The sequence below is a fragment of the Toxoplasma gondii genome, chromosome VIII, assembly GCF_000006565.2.
Source record: "Toxoplasma gondii ME49 chromosome VIII, whole genome shotgun sequence".
Taxonomy (NCBI): domain Eukaryota; phylum Apicomplexa; class Conoidasida; order Eucoccidiorida; family Sarcocystidae; genus Toxoplasma; species Toxoplasma gondii.
In genome coordinates this window covers 2,959,390-2,976,066 of record NC_031476.1, presented here as the reverse complement: position 1 = coordinate 2,976,066, position 16,677 = coordinate 2,959,390, and the positions used below count along the sequence as shown (strand labels likewise).

The 16,677-nt window shown below is 50.0% G+C and overlaps 1 protein-coding gene across 1 annotated transcript; it reads right to left on the bottom strand.

The window, feature by feature from the left end:
- Positions 1-363: 363 nt before the first annotated feature.
- On the bottom strand, positions 364-15,860 carry TGME49_274160 (hypothetical protein). Its single transcript, XM_018781719.1, has 14 exons — positions 14,057-15,860; positions 13,453-13,481; positions 13,111-13,149; positions 12,363-12,601; positions 10,649-10,805; positions 9,731-9,894; positions 8,905-8,979; positions 8,310-8,337; positions 7,263-7,392; positions 6,527-6,652; positions 5,587-5,711; positions 4,519-4,760; positions 2,700-2,854; positions 364-1,817 (listed from the first exon to the last, which is right to left on the bottom strand). The coding sequence occupies exons 2-14, from the start codon at positions 13,457-13,459 to the stop codon at positions 1,727-1,729; spliced, it is 1,578 nt and encodes a 525-aa protein (XP_018636756.1). The 5' UTR covers positions 13,460-13,481; positions 14,057-15,860; the 3' UTR covers positions 364-1,726.
- Between the last annotated feature and the right edge of the window lie 817 nt (positions 15,861-16,677).

The window sequence follows — 16,677 nt, the reverse complement described above, 5'->3', positions numbered from 1 at the left end:
GCCTCCGACCGTAAAGTGCACATACACCCGACAGATTCGAGAGATCCGCCTGGGTGGATCTCACGCACGAAAATATCATTAATTCTTTGCTTCGTGTGGCTCGCGAGATACCTCTCGTGAAGAGAAACGACGTCCAAAGGTCTCCCTTCTCTCTCTCTCTCTCTATATATATATATATACATATATATATAGATTGCCATATTTGTAGAAGAATGTTAATGCCCTTTTACGATTGAAGGAACTCATGAACATCGACTGACACTCGCGTGTGCTCATCCGCACCTAACAGATAAGACAGCCTACATTCTGGAAACCCTACGCGCCAATATATATATATATATATATCAACTCGAGCTAGAGACACAGTCGTTGATGGACACGGCAGAGAGAATTACACTTGCTGTGCATTTACGAATATGTTTAAATTACGTGGAATTCGATCTAAATACTGAATTAGCGGACCGAGAACTGATCACGCTTTGAAACTGTGGACGTGGGATGAAGAAATTACTTGATTTTCAAAAAAAGTAGAGTTCGAAGCTTTGAGCACGTTTGCAAAACAGCTCCATTCCTAATTCCGATCTTGTCGCTACTTCTCCACCTCGATGTTGAAGTCGTGGAACGCACAAGACTCTTCTGAAGTGTATCTGCACGCTTGTGCGTTGTCGCTCTTTCCTTTAGTACAGATTGACGACAGAAGCTTTACTAAACCGCGGGGCTTGGGCTGAAGTGCTTTCAACATCGCTGCCCCACCAAAGTGGGGTTCTCAAGGCTGGGAAAACTCCCCGTTCCTAAGCATCAAATATCCTGGCATGAGGAGGATTGCAGGTCTAAAGATCTCACCATTCTGTGTGCCAATGCCGCGTCACGGGGCTGAAAAAACGCACGCCACAGCGCCCAGAAAGACACCTGGAGGGGCCTCGAACTTCTGTGCGCGCCGACCTGAACTGGAAAAAAACAGTCTACCTATCCTCCCTCGTAGAGTGCTCGTCACGTTCCTCCCATGTCTGTCGCACTCCCCTACGGCAGGTGGGTATAGCCACAGTCTGTGAACTGGACATCCCGTCGTGAAGTCAAAAAAACGGAATCTGAGTCTCTCGCGGTCGGCGTTCTCGCGGGGAGAATCGAGCGCTTTAGGTGCCCCCTGGGCTTCGCGTCTCTCGGTTCCAAGACAGGCGAGACGAATCGCTCGCACACTTGACTTGAAGAACTTGGACAGAATCACCTGTTTGTCAAACAACAGCTTTGCGCCCCTTTCCTGCTCGGGGGCGGAACCCAAAACGGAGACACTGCAAGCTCGCTCTCTCTCGAGAGCCTCAGGCCATACTCGCCTGGCATTAGCAGGAGTTTCTGCGCCGAGTTTCCTTTGCCTTCGATAAATTTTTCACTCGAAGCGACTGAAATGCGTCGTTTACTAACTGCGTCTAGCGACCTTGCAGGGAAAGACGCGCGCGCTGGGTGCGCGAGAGAGCCACCAAAGAGGAAAAACGCCACGCATGAAGAAGGGGAAAGTCCCCGAAAAAGAGACAAAGTACCTGTTTCGCACCCTTAATTCTCTCATCGTCCTCGGTACACACGGCTGTGTGAAACAGAGACAGTGCCGACCTTCACGAATCCCACTATCGCACACCTAGCGCCGTTCATTGCCTCGCTTCTTCGCCACGATAAAACGCTGAACAGCCGCTTGTCGTGCTCTAGACAAGAGACAAAAACGAGTTCTTCAAGTTCACTGTCTCTTGTCGACTTCCTCCAGAAGCATGTCGATGTACATGTCGTTCATCTGCGTCGCGCTCATTGGTTCCTCGTCCGGGAATGCACTAAAAAGGAAAAAAGAAGAAACCCATTTCTGTCCAATTTCCTGTCGCGTCTCCTTCTCCTATTCCCAACCAATGTTGCGTGCGGTTCCTCTGCGTTTCTCCTTTCTTAAAAAACTTTTGGTGCTTTGAATTATGCGCTGCTTGATGAGAGACTCGAGTTCCCTGCTTGGTCTTCACACGCATTTACTTTCCACCTTCTCATGCACTCTCCACGTTGTTATCTACTCTCCCTTCTCTCCCTTCCAACTTCGAGCCCCCCGGCAGCGTCTTTCCCTCGACCTGTGTGCGCCGACTTGCAGAACGCAGCAGTGTCTCAAAAGAATTTTTAAAAAGCAAACGATCGCGTCTAAGGATCACGAAAAGAACGAAGGAGGAATGCACCAAGGAAGTGAGTCGAGGTGCCTCGCCAGCGGAAGTAAGTGCGAGGTTTTCCTGGACATTGACTCCATGAGCGTGAACACTGAAGCTCTGTTGTGTATATTTGCTCAGGTTCAAAGGAGATACAGGGAACAAACTATCTGTAGACACTCTTTCTTTAGTTCATGACGCATCTGGCGGTGACCCAGCGTTCCTAACTGCATCTTGTTCCATGACGAGGAAGTACTCAGCCACAATGCAGGACAGATCGCTCTCTACGGAGAGGTCTCAGCACCCTAAGCCCTCGACGAAGAAACAGTCGCTCGAATCGGGGAGGCGCCCCCACCGCAGTGCACACTGAACTCTTCCGTTTGCTCATCGATCATTTATCTTGTAAGACGACAGATATACTTTTCTCGACGCTCGAGTCGAGTATTCGTTTAAGTGACGCCGTGATGCATCCCCGGAAAGGAGTACATCCCGGCAGAAGGTGCTGGAGGAGTTCCCGGAAGCCACAGGGCTTACCTCCGCTTCAGCAGTGCCCCTTGAAGTTCTCTCCTTCGCTGTTTCGTCTCTCTGCTGAATGCGAGTCCCGGCAAAAAGCCACTGGGACCTACCGAATTGAATCCGCGATTGACTTGCGGGCTTGCAGACAACTCTGGTGCAGGCCGATAGATCGGCTGCGAGAAGAGACAGAAAAAAAGAGAGCGTGGCGAGAAAAGCGAAGGAAATCGGAGACCCCCGGGCGAGGTCCGGCCACCAAAGGAGACCCAGAAACGCAGAGAGAATCGGTGGACTAGAGGGACAGATGGGGCATCGGAGAAAACGCAGAAAGAAAAAAAAAGAACGGGAACACGAAAGGAAAAGAAGGTGCCGACGGGCAAATTGGCGAAGACAAAACGCGGAACACAGAGACAACACCGCGAAGGGGTGCAGCAGGGCAAGCACACCTCACACGAAACAACGCTGACGTCCTCTCTCGAATGTCTCTGCGGGGATCAGCCGCAAACAGGGATAACGTCGCTCGACAGTCTCCACTTCAGAGCTCCGGATGCACGTGACGCGCAACACAGAGCAAAGAAGAACTGCGGCGCATGCACAGCAGCGACGGGCAGCAGGTCGAGTTCGAGTGAGAACAGGCCACAAGAGACAAGAGCTGTCAGAACAGGGAACTCGAGACATCCCAGGCGATTCATTTGGCTTTCCACTGTCGACACTTCAAGAGAAGGGCAACGAGACGAAGAATTGCCTTGCGTTTCTCTTCAGAAGTCCGCAGGGAGGAGGAGACACCCAACTCCACAAAGAAAATCAACAGAGGATTCCGCAGCCCCGCGGCTTCCCCACGCGCTAAACTCGGGACCTGCCTTCTGCTCTCCGCCCCCCTCGCCCGCCACGCCAGATGAAACGCGGATGAAGCCAGACAACATGGAAGAGAAGAGCTACACGTCTTTTGCGACGTAAACTTGAGATTAGGCATTTGACAGAAAAGAAGTCGCTACTTTGAAACGCAGGCAATTACCAACCTCCAGTTCATAGAAGACAGGATTCTCGACAAGTTTTTTTTCGAGAAGTACGGTACCTCGGCTGCTTGGAGGAGACAACTCATCTGATGTTTATACATCTACTTTCACGACCTCAAGTGGGTCTGTTAAGCCTCAGAGTACCCGGAAAACTCGCATCCAGCATATACATATACATATATATATATATATATGTATATAAATAAATATATGTATATAAATAAATATATATATATATATCTTCTTGAGGGGTAATGCTCGTCAACGAGATCAGGCAGTGACTTTCCACAACGACGTCAAGACTGGACGTTGGAATCAGCCTTTTCTTCTCGCCCTCTTGCGCCTCGTGCTCTGCCTCGCACGCATTCTGATCGGCACAAGCCGTTTTTCCCATCAACCCACGAGAGCACTGTTGCGACAGCTATTCCATGATTTGAACGGCGGGTGAATTCAAAAGTTTCTCCTCCGGACGCTCTGACATTCACATGCTTCATATGGCGGCGCCCTCTTTAGAGACCATTCAGGAGTCTCCAGAGCCGTCTGGACTGCCTGGAGCTAAAGCTACTCACAGGAGGAGCCTTGACGGCAGTGGGGTACACAGCACGGGAGTGGCGACAGTCTAAAAACGTCGGACGCTCGGCAACCACAAGAGCGTTCGCGACTGCCTGCACGAAAGAAGGTGACGCCTTCACGCAGCCAACACACGATTTGTCGTGCGTCAGACTCCGACGCAGGCCGATCTTACGATCTGCAGGTGTGTGGCGCTGCCTCAGCCTTTTCGACGCCCTCCCTTTTCAACGGCAAGCAGTGTCAGAGGGTCTCACATCGCAGACGTCAGTGTTGTGGCAGAGAGCCTGGCGCTTCAATTCAGCTTGTCCCGTCGGCGCTGGAGGAGCAGGGTAGAAAACGTTTCCAGATCTGCGCGTCTGCGTGCTAGGCAGCCTGCAGTAGTAGTGAGGTTGGTAGACGAAGGGTGGCAAGCCTCCCAGAGGCCCGGCAGATCCCGCCAGACTCAACCCCAGAAGATGCGGGGACAGACTTTCGCCTGGAGACGGAAGCGCCAAGTCTGCAGACAGGCGCAGGGAAACCGGGCAGAACGCAGATCGCGGATCCAGACGCAGGCACACAGACGAAGTGGATGTACACCCCAGCGGACGGGCTTCGGCGAGACAGAACGAAGGGTGTGGGCACCGTCTGCTCCTGGGTGTGAGAAGGGAGGCTTCTCGAGCGCCCGGAGCCGAAGACAGGGGGAGAGAAACGCAGACAGCAACGGGAGTCACAGGGCAAAGAGAAGCGAAACGGAGGACACAGAACAACAGAGAAAACGAGAAAACCGCCATCGGTGTGGTGGCTCGACGAGAAGCGCGGAATGCAGAATCAGAGAGACCATCCGCGCAAGAAGAATGCAGACGGGAACAGCAAACGCGGGGAAACCACCAGAAAAGTCTACATCCGCAAGACACAGAAACACATCCAGAAAAAAAACAGCAGAGAATTGGACCTAAAGGCAAACAAGGACATATGCATTTGTGGGCCGACTGATAAAGATACACATATATGCACATGTACGAATGCAGAGAGAGACGAGACAGACAGAAATGGAAACAAAGAGATCAATAGATATACAGATCTCGGTAGACATATATATATATATATATATACATAGGTAGATACGTAGATGGGGATAACCAGGCACGTCTATATCTACATACAAGGGAGACATAGACAGATATATAAATAGATGAATAAGTATATAGATTTCGGTAGATAAATACAGGGATACGCAGATGGATATATATATATATATATCTTGGCAGATAGATAGGTATGAGCAGGTACAAATAGCCAGGTAGAACGATAGTTGATGACTAGAAGTCAAGAGTTCCGCCGACCTGCCGCAGGGTCCGAGTTTCTCCACATGGGTGTTTTTTCCGGCTCTCTATTGACTTTCTTATCTTTAATCGCATTTTCCCAAAGGCGATAAAATCCGAGCTGTTCGCGGCGACGCATGAAAGCCCTGTAGGGGAAATTGAAAAGAAATCCAGGAAAAATAACTCAGAAGGGAATTGTCAAAATGCACGCAAGAAAACGACAAAGACAGGCAGTTCTCGTTCTCCATCCGCATGCATGCGCCCTCGCAGAGAGTTGTCGTCAGCCGCAATCATACACAAGGGTGTATATTCACAGGGATACTGAAGTAAATACACACATATAGATATCTCTCTGTAAATAGATTTAAATATGTCATAGATACATATATCCATATAGAAACAGATATGTGAAAAAACAATTTTGTGCGAATACGTTGACAGATGTACATATGTATACATATACACTACATTTACGAATGTGCATAGAACTCCCTGCTTGCATCTCTACTGAACTGTCAACATGAACGCCGACGGAGAAAGATAAACATATAGGCACAGATAGATGGACAGGATAGATGCATAGATAGTTACAGACTGATATACAGATGGACGGATAAATATAGACAGATAGATGGATAGACAAATGGACAGATAGACATAGACAGAGAGGTTGATGGACAGATGAATAGACAGGTAAACATGTAGACACAGAGACACAGGGAGAGATAGATAAAGAGGCACTGACAGAGAGATAGAAGCAGAGATCGATGGAGGCATAGATGGAAAGAGACAGCTGGGTAGTCATATCGATAAGTAAATGGCCGACAAACAGAAATAGATAGATCGACAGTTAGATAAACGGGATCTTCATTCATATGTGCAGACGCAGACAGAGAGACATTATGGTAATGACGTAGAAAAAGAGAAAATCATCGGCTGAAAGGATGCGTCGTCTTTTTACCGGAGGAATATGAGGATCAACTTAGCGCCCAGAATAAAATTCACTTGGTTCCAGTTGTTTGTGGCTTTTGTGCGAGCAACGTCCAAGAGCATGACTCCTGTTTCATGTATGGCGTAGCACGCAAGCCTGAAAAAACAGAAAAAAAAGTTCATGTCTCACCACAGGGTCGTCTCCCTTTCGACGTGCTTCTGATGGAACGATTTGCAGTCAACAGAAAAAGACGCTTTTCACAGAGACGCCACAAAGAAAATATAGATATAAGTATATATATATATATATATATATATGTATAAAAGTATATATATATATATGTGTGTGTGAGTACAGATAATTGGATGTCGCTAAGTTTGTCCGATCACGCACGAATGTGTATCTATCTACATGTGGATATCTGTATCTGAGTAATGAAACGCAGATGCAAGTGTGTATGGTCACGCTTGTCTTTCACATCTCTTTGAACGCGAAGACTTTCGGAGAAAGTGTCTCTCTTGAGGAAGGTCGCCTTCCATCGGGGAGTCTCTCCGTTGACAGGGGAGCCTGTCGTCTGCTCAGGCTGTGCATGTCTTCAGCAGTTTTTTCCGAGTTGTCCTATTCAAATCAGCGTGTGAAGGACGGCAAGTCTTTTTAGGGCGGAAACAAAGCAGTCACATCCTGAGCACCTCCCGGCAAACGGCTTCCATGCAGGTCTCGGGGCCAGGTGTACGTCCACCGCAGCTGTCAGCGTCTGCCGCCTCACCTCTGCATCGCGACAGCCAATAGGCGCACTCGGGCAGTTCGCAGAAGGCCTGCGACCAGCTCGAACGCCGCCTTGATCGCCTTCTTTCTGCTTTTCGCGGACTGCTTCTTCTCCTCAGTGTCTGTGTCCCCTGAAGAACGGAAAGAAGTCACGAGCGACGCGTCTCGCCTCTCTTCAGTGGGGAGAGAAGAACGGGGAACAACGAATGCACGAGCCTTCAGATATCTGGCAGAGGGGGCGGAACCCCAGAGGACGTCGCCGTCCAGACTCACGATCCTCCGCCACTGACGGCATGTCGCAAAAGAGAGATGCTGCCACGAGGCGAACGCTGTACAGTCTCACCTTGTGAAGAAAGACTCCTGCTCTTCTCCCTCTTCAGAGGCACAAATCCCCTTTGGTGGATGTCTGAGTATCAAAATAAATCGAACTTCTCTACTGACGAACACAAAAAGACACTCCACATGCCAGTGTACAAACCTGGACATGCAGAGACAGTTATATCTATCCGTCGAGAGCTATGCACCGATGCATACATATACAGATGGACAACTACAGGTGTCTGTGTCTGTGTGTCTGTCTGTGTATACACTTGTCTGAATGAGAGTGAACTGATGAATCATCCTGGGCAAATACGCATATGTAGACTTAGAATGTGACAAATACACATATTTACATGTATATATATATATATATATATATATGAATATATATGAATATATATGTACAAGCATGTCAGTGTACACTCATGAGGTATCTGAGCGGTCTCAAGCCGCGCGACCAGAACAGAATAGAGAACTGGTCGACGAAGTGGAGACCTAAGTACTGCGGAGTCGACCTCGTGATCGATTCTGCCCAGAGAGAGGTGCAAACGGTGCTTGTTCGCAAGTCGAGAAAGAGCGAACAGAAGTGGAAGTGTCCAAGGAAGCATCGAAAGCGCGTGAACGAAGCAGAGAGAGAAACAAAAACGCTAAAGGAGGAAGAACGAATAAGAGGAAAGGCGAACTGCCCTGTGCACTGTCGCCTTTTCTGCATGCAAAGCCTCCTTACCGCCGCCTGCGGACGCCTCGGCTTTTTCCTGGGTCATCGAGAAAGAGAAAACAAGAACCGGAGGAAGCGCGGGGATGGAAGAGAGGACTCTCGGAAACCGAGAAAGCAGAGTCAAAACGAGAAGAAAGCAACCAAGGGGGAGAGCAAGCAACTAGCGACAGGGTGCCCACCAGACGACAGGGAGAAGCAAAGGAATCGTACGGCAAACCGACAAAACGCGAGAGAACGACGCCATTCGTGTCGTCGGAGAACCACAGACAGCGCTATCAACAGGCTGAGAGAAGAGAAGCTCAGAGAGACAGAGCGTCAAGTCGAAATCGAAGAGAGACCATGAGAAAACAGGCATGGAAAGCCTCGCTGAGAGACGCGAGTCGTTGAAGGACGACATGTAGAAAGGCAAAAATAGGAGCAACTGAATTGGAGACAGAGACGAATGACGAAAGGAAAGGCAAACGTTCGCAAGCCGTCGACCCTGATTCGTTGAAAGAGAGTTGTTCGAAATAAGAACGACTAAAGTCTCGAATCTGAATCGTCTCCGTACTCAACGCAAAAGAAACGAACAGTCCCGCAGACTGAAAAACGTTTTTTCCCCTACTATTTCTGCTTCTTCTTCCGGCTGGTTGGCAGCTTCTCTCCGTTGACTGGCCAGTGACCCCTGGACTTCAGACAGCTGAAAAGCAGGACAAAGACATCTGTGAGAGCGAAAAGTAACCGAGACTGGCCAGTTGTGTAGGCTTCAGTGAGACGGTGAAACAGGTCGGATGAACTCAGACAGATTTGAAAAGAGATAAGGAGAAAGAAAAGGAGACACTGGGGAAGGCACCCGCGGAACTTCCGTCCATCTGTTGAGAGGAGCTGTGCCTGCACCTGAGATGGGCGACAGAGACCGCGCAAGCATTCCGGCAGGGGATGCCGGTGTGACGTCAGAGTGACCAACTGAAGGGGACTGCGACGCTGGACTTGAGCTAGAATGAGACGCTCTCTTGTGACACACGGTTTTCGATCAAACACGAGAACGACGGCACCAACGCTCCTGTTCCATGGAGTTGTCTCCTCGGAAGCCAGGTCTTTTTTCAGAAACCTAGAGATCCCTTTATCACTTTCTTTTTTCTCGACGAAGACAAGCCGCCTCGTACGTTTTCACTTTGAACAGGGCGGTCAAAATCCTCTGCGCGTTCCCTCGCGAAGGGACGTCGTCGTCCCCTCCAGCTGGCAACGAGAGCGAAAGAGAAATGTTGACGGACACAGCAGACTGCCGAAGACTGTGAAAAAAACGCGAGGTGGACGTTGACACACATGAACACAGCGTCTGTCTCCCCCGATTTATTCCGTCTGCGGCTCCGCATTTGGAGGCGCGTGCAGGACGCTTTGGCATGCTCCCCGTTCGCATGCATCTGGCCTCCTCTTTTCCTGCACCCCACCTGCGACGTGAGCCTGTCGTTCTCAGCCAGCAGAAGCAGCTGCTCTTGTCGAAGAAGTCGCAGCTGGGATTCGACTGCGGTGCGGCTGCTCGGCCCGACACCGTGTTCAGCTCGAAAAGCCAAGTGACCAAGGCCGAAGGCGTTTTCAACGATTGCGGTGAAACCTGGAGTCGGAAGAACAAGCGGAGAGGAAGAACAGGAGAGGATAAGAGACAGAAACTGGAGGAAGGAAACGTTTCGAACGCAAGGAGCAACCTGCAAGGAAGCTACGAAAGTGAGAGCATTGGAAGAATGGAGAAAGTTCTGGATGCTCGTGTGTCTCTCTGAATTTGAACCTGGAAAAGTTTTTCCTTGGAAGCTTCAGAAAGACTGAGAAACGCTGCGTGTTCATCAACGCCGTGACGAAGCGTTTTTCTGTGAAACTTTGACCTCCGGCGTTCTCTCAAACTCTTGAGGTCAAATTATCTTTTGAACATGTGTGCAAATCGGGTCACCTCCAGACTAACTCGACGTCGAATTATCTCTCGAAATTTTAAATTCTAAATCTGACGATTGTTTTGCACGTAATAATCTTAAAAATTATTTTCTCATAACCCACTTCTGCACGCAGACATCTCATTCGTTCACTCCGCGGAACGGAGCGAAAGTTGAAAGGAAATAAAGGACGCTGGCTCGGAAAGAGTCTGTGAGGCCTTCAGTGTTGGCAGTGGTTACTTCCACGCTGTGCAAGAAATAAACAGTGACGTGTATCTACTGTGGCTTGCGAGCGGCGTCCAAATTTCTTTTTGGACTGGTGCATGCTCCCCAGAAAATGCAGACACTCTCGAGAGACTGTTTTTTTGTGGTTGCTGGACGCCACAAACTGAGGTCTGCTCGAGACGGCTTTCCTTCCTTCCAGAGAGAACTCTCTTCGCTTACCCTCGCGCAGCATGCGGTTCGTGACCGAGTTTCGACAGAACAGTTCTCCGAGACACTCCAACGCCCGACCTTTTCTCAACGCTTTGTACGTCAACTTTCGAGCTTCGTTGATCGGCAGGGAAACTGACTGAAGGAACCTCATGTCCTCAGCAGCTTTCTGGCGGAAAACAGAAAAACCAGAACGATGAGGAAGCTGGAGCGTTCAAATACGTAGAAAAGGGAACGTCCCAACCGCTAAGGAGAGACACAGAGATAAGCGGAGAGTCTGGATCATCCAGAGAAGTTACACGGGTAAAAGGCTTCTGGATTCTTCTCTCCTTGTTGACTGAAAAAATCATAACTTCGCCTATCACAGAACCGACGGAGAAACGTGATACCAGGAAACAGTGACACTCCATGTATAGAGATATACGCAACTGCTTGATGTAGAATATGGAACTCAACGGAAATAACGCGCGGGAACCACAGCTGCCACGAGGAACAAGAATGCGATGGACTCGCCGTCATGCGAGAGCCGCAGATTCAACTATTCAGTCTGGCGCGCAGAACAGGATGAGCAACCTGGATGTCAAAACAACTGAAATTCCCCCATTTCTCAGAGCGACACGAAACCCACTGAAAGAGCCTCAGAGAAAGAAGAGGCAGAGAGACGGCAGGCGCAGACAGACACCACGGGCGCTGCTCGGCAAATCGGATTCAGCTTTTTATTTGGAAAGATGAGGACAGACGAGAGAACGGAGAACAGCAACTAATGGCGGACTTGTCTTCTATCGTAAAGATCTGTTGAAAAGATCTGTGCACGTATGCCTGAGGCAGGATGATTTATCAGCTCTTGCTCGGGAGTCGTTTTCAAGACATGAACTCCTGATTTAGATCTGCAAGGTCTCCGTTTACGGGATCCAAGTGAGGAGACACAGAACAGCGGGGGAACAACCGTTGAGGCGGACGAACAAACGGAAAGAAGTGCCACTGCTCTCACGTGAAACATTTTTTTCGAGAACAGATTTGCAATTTCCCTTACTCAAACAGCGTTCCTTCTTGTTTCGCATACATCTCTTTATACGCACATATACATACATACATACATACATACATACATATATATATATATATATATATATGTACATGTGTATGTATCGCAGATGTATTAATACTTATTTATATATATGCATATATGTATAAGCGAAAACGGAGACAACGAAAGCTCAGTAGCACGATGTGTGACAAGCTTGGTGTCGGAAGAGATGGAAGTCCGACGCACAGACGGCTTCTTGAGCAGTCCAGCGAGCTGGTGCGGGGTGCGCAGCGCGCATAACGAATTTGGATGCTGGCTCTCATGGCCGGAAGCGCATTCCGAAGAAGGGAGGGGGGGGCACAGCGCTGAAGAGAAGACAAGTCGAGGACGTGAGTCCAGCAGAGCGAGTGGAAACGGAGAAGTTCCTCTGAGACCGCATGGGAGAGAACGTGACTCTGTGAGCGTCGCGAAGAAAACGTCGGGACGAGGGAGGGGTCAAGAATGAATACTGACGACCAGTGTAATAGAAGATACGAGAACAGCAGGTCACTTCGAATCGCAGTGAAAGACACGCTCACGACAGCGGGGACGGACGCGGGGAGAGAGTCCTTTTATAGAAGCGCCTTCTTCGTTTTTCAGGTGGAAGCGAGTGTCCTCAGACGCGTGAGGCTTCTGTCTTGCGTGGTTTTCAGAACTTACGTCGAGCTGCTTTCGCAGGTCGTCTGCTTCTCGTTCTTTCTCGCGGATTCTCTTCTCCGCTGCACGCTGCGCACTTTGCATTTCCGCCTGGAGTTCAGACACGGTGTGTTCCAGCTGTCCTTTTTCCTCTTCTTTCTTCTGCAAGTCGATTTTGTTTTGCCGCGTCAGGCGACGCAGTCTCTTGATCTCCTCTGCCGCCTCCCCGAGAGTCAACCTCTGCATCGTCTTCCCGTCTTTCTCTGCAGAGAAACACCCCCGCGACAGTGGCGCTACCGAGTCTCCGGACAGCGTGAAAGGCCGCGCAGTCAGCAAGCAACAGAAGCGCAAAAACAAAGTCGAAACGCGACGAGCCTCCGCAGAAACAACGGACCAAAGGGGCGCTCAGAAACCGGACACAACGAAACCTCTAGACACACTCCAAGCCACACCACGCACCAGGCGTAGCGAGCCAGCTAGCGACGAAGACCCTTCGAACGGATCTCGTCTTCCATCTGTACCCTGATCGCAGACGGCGTTTCTGCTCCACTGAACTGCCGGAACTGAAACGCCGTTGCATCATGCATCACCTGCTGCTGTGCGACTCGTCGCACGCACTTCAGTCGTGAGAGACTCTTCCAGAACCGAACATGTGACGCGGTCGTCAAAGTGGAGCGGACGCAGAAGAAGCAGACACGGTTCAGACAGGAACGAGAGAGACAGAGAGAGGCCTCTTCCCCAGACGAATCGTTCGGCTGTTCTCAAAACTCACCCGTCAACCTGGGAGCACCGCTCTCCCCGCCCGGAGACGCTGAGAAAAGGAAAGCGACAGAGACAGAGGAGAGACGCAACTGTTGCTGCCAACTGGAAGAACGGTCGAACAGAGAAGAGTGAAGGAAAGAACGGCCGAGTCTCAAGGGAAGAAAAAACCGGAACGTCAAAGACAAGACCCACAGTTGACAGATACATACGCATGCATCTGTGTACACCTGTACGCATATGAATAAATGTGAGCGTGTATTCATATGCACATGTGTTGATGGGCTTATGAAACAAGATAGAGCAGTCTGTTGCCACCGTGCGAGATAATTTTCAGGTCCTCTCCGAGACTCACTCGCCATTTTGGTCGATCTGCAGCAGCACCTGAGGCGAGACAGAAGACAGTTGATTCAAAGACAGAAAGAACGCTGAAATCACAGGCGAGAAGGAGACCCTGATGCGGCGGGGAACGAAACAGAGTCGAAGCAGACACAAATTCCAGAAGAAAGGAGCCAGCGCAAAATGCACATATTACATGCTTACTGGAGACCACAGACATATATATATATATATATATATATATATTTAAGTACATCTACAAATATTTTCATTTTTTATGTATGCATATATATACATGAAGAATTGGAGAAACGGAGTATTTCAGGTGGGATGTAAGAGTACGGAAACGTAGACATCTGTGAAGATCGAGGAAGAAGACGAAAGCGCTAGGCTGAAGAAATCTGCACTGTTGTTGACCAATTCGTGCTCCCGCACTTAAAGGAGGAGCCTCTCTGTACGAAGAAAGATTTGCGACGCAAATCCGCGAAACTCCGATCGAGAAAGAGGATTCAGAAACTGCGAAGAAGCAAGCATGCAAAGATAGAGAATGCCGATACTCCGTTCCTGCACGATGGCCTCTGTCTCGTTTGACTCCTGCGTTGCTTTTGGTGGATACCTACCGTCAAAAGACACGTGAATGTCTTTCCGCTAGCGGATTCTTCTTTGGGGCTCTCGAACTCCTTCAGCGGGGCGCTCGTGGAGGCGCGTAAACGCTGAAAGACAGGAGCGCGGAACTCGGGACTAGATAGACGAAAAACCTAAAGTGGAGCGAACGACGAAGATCCAGGGGAGGGAGACGAGGAGGAGGAGAAGGAGGAGGAGGGCGAGAAGGAAGTGAAGAAGAAAGAGGCGGAATAGGGGGAAGCAGTAGCAGACGCGAAAAACTACATGCGAACGACAAGCAGAGAAGCAGCAACACTGAGAAGGAGGGGCAGCGGTGCCGAAGCGAAAAGCGAGCAGAAAGGAAATCGAGAAGGAAGGCGTCCCTGTCGCGTTACGTTTTCTCGAATTCAAATGTCCGCGACGAAATCGACTTCAAAGAAAACCGAAGGAATGTCAAGAAAGGAAGAGTCACGACACGACAGGCAACAGATCCCATCACGGCCAACAGGTGAAATTCGTTCTTGGCTGCGAGTCGACGAAAAAGCGGGAGGGAACCAAGAAGCAGAGGACCGGAGACGCCCACAGAAAAAGGGAGAGCGAGAGACAGTCGGTGAAACAGGAATCAAAAAAGTTGAGGTGGAAAGGGAAAGACATGCGCAGTGTGGAGAAGAGGAAACTGGTGCGCGTGTCAATTGAAAACAACAGCAGCAGAAAGAGATCCTTGTCAAGCGACGAGTTCCCCACAAGGCACAGGCATCCCTATGCATCCAAAGGCAGGAGGAAATGCCCTCCCACACTTCGGCCAAGAGAGTGAACCTAGAGATGCAGACACAAGGAAACGAGAGAGAGGCGGTACAACGGTGTAGAGATGCCTTTTTTAGAACCGTGCGGAGAGGTCCGACTGACGCGACCCTGAATCCGCTACTCGGCGGGTGTCTTGACGCGCCGAAAGAGAATCACGCGCGTACGGAACAAAGTGGAGAGGGAGTCCATAAAGAGGAGAAGGCGCTTTCGTAATCAAAGCCAGACTGGAAGCCGAAGTGTCTCCTTTGTCGAGAGGAAACTCCGGGAGTCCTCGCGCTCCGGTTGCGTCGTGTCTGCGGCAGCAGTCCAGCGGGAGCGGATTTCCCGTCAGCAAAAGCGGAAATACGGAGAGTTTCATAGAAGCGAATGGCAGTGGCAGACGAAAAAGAAACAGAGAGGTGCCGTGGACAGAGAAAAGCGAAGGGAACTGATGGTGGCGGGCCAAGCGCGTAAGGTAAGGAGGGAAAGTAACTCGTGCAAGACACACACGCCGTCCGAGAGACCAGTGTTGACGACAAGGGCCCAAAAGTCGCGAAGGACGCGAAAAAAGCCGATGCAGCTTTGACACAAGCAAAAAAAAACGACAGGTTTGCGTGTTTTCTGCTCGAAGTCTCCCGGAGAAACTACGTGAACAAGACACAGGACAGTAGCGCAGATCCCTGCGAGCAAAGCCGTGCCACAACTAACTCCTCCGGTTCGACCTCAAGTTTTTGACAAGAAGACGACGGAAACAGCAACAAAAACGAAGAAGGAATAATTGACAAAGGTCAGCGAAGGAGGTCGTGTTTCCTTTTCACTTCGTCCCGTTTGAGGTCATGTTGCCTCCGTCGGGAGCCCCTTGGCTGTCCTCACAGCCCTTGTGGACCGGCAGCGTTCCTCCCCTCTTCACCTTGGAACGGTGAACGTGAGATTGCTTTACCCCTCTAGCTCTTTCGTTTTCTCTAAATAATTCCAATTAGCCAATCCAGGCGAAAGGATTGCGAGAGCAGAGAGGCACAGATACAGTCGCCTCTCTTCCCTTGGCCGCGCATGCCGTCGGCTTGCACGGCGGTTTCGGTTTCCCCCAATATAAGCCGAGTTCGGGGAATCTCGACTATTAAGAAGGGAAATATTTAGGGATCCGGCATTCAGTGACGTTCAATTTCCAGCAAGTGTGCACGTTTGCGAGAAACGGTCGAAATCGTGAGGTTGTGAAATGCACAGTGGAGACCTCGCTCGGCTTCGGTGGCCCCTGCCGCTACTCTCGAAGTGAGATCCCCTCTGTTCCACCGCAGAAGTCAGCAACATCCATCCAAAGGAACTTTTTCCCACCTAACAGGGATCTGGCAAACAAAGACCCTCAAGATCTAGCGAACACGATCACGTTGTGTGGGAACATTTACTTATCTTTGCTCATGCTTTGGTTAAGCTGAGGACCGGTCCAGGAAGAATCAGGGTCGCATCTTTTCAACCTCTCCTGTTTGACTAGTTTTGTTTCTCCGAGAGTCAAGAGCGAAAAAAAAGACGAACAGATTCGCGCGCGCCTCATGGTTGCCTTACCGCTACACTGCGAAACTACAGAGACAGTTTGTTCCTTTTTTTCGCGTCAGCTACTGAGAAGGCGCCGCCGAACCCCTAATGTAGAGTGAGACAAAGAAGTCATTGTATCCGCCCTGCGAAGCCGGTATTCAGGGTCAGGACACGTCCTAGCAAACTGCTTGCGTGGAATTGCTGCCAACACAGTATCTTACGATTTCCCACCTTTCCTGTTTCTTCCTCTTAAGTGTTTCGACTCCCTTCGTTCTTTTTGGCCCTCTGGATGCTTCCTCGCAAACTGACGAAGGCGCGGTTGCAA

Bases quoted from the DNA above. Each gene is read 5' to 3' on its own strand.
- TGME49_274160 (XM_018781719.1), bottom strand. The intron at 12,602-13,110 runs GTGAGTTTTGAG...GTTTCTCTGCAG, and splicing joins CGGTGCTCCCAGGTTGACGG to AGAAAGACGGGAAGACGATG. The intron at 9,895-10,648 runs GTAAGCGAAGAG...TTCCGACTCCAG, and splicing joins GAACCGCATGCTGCGCGAGG to GTTTCACCGCAATCGTTGAA.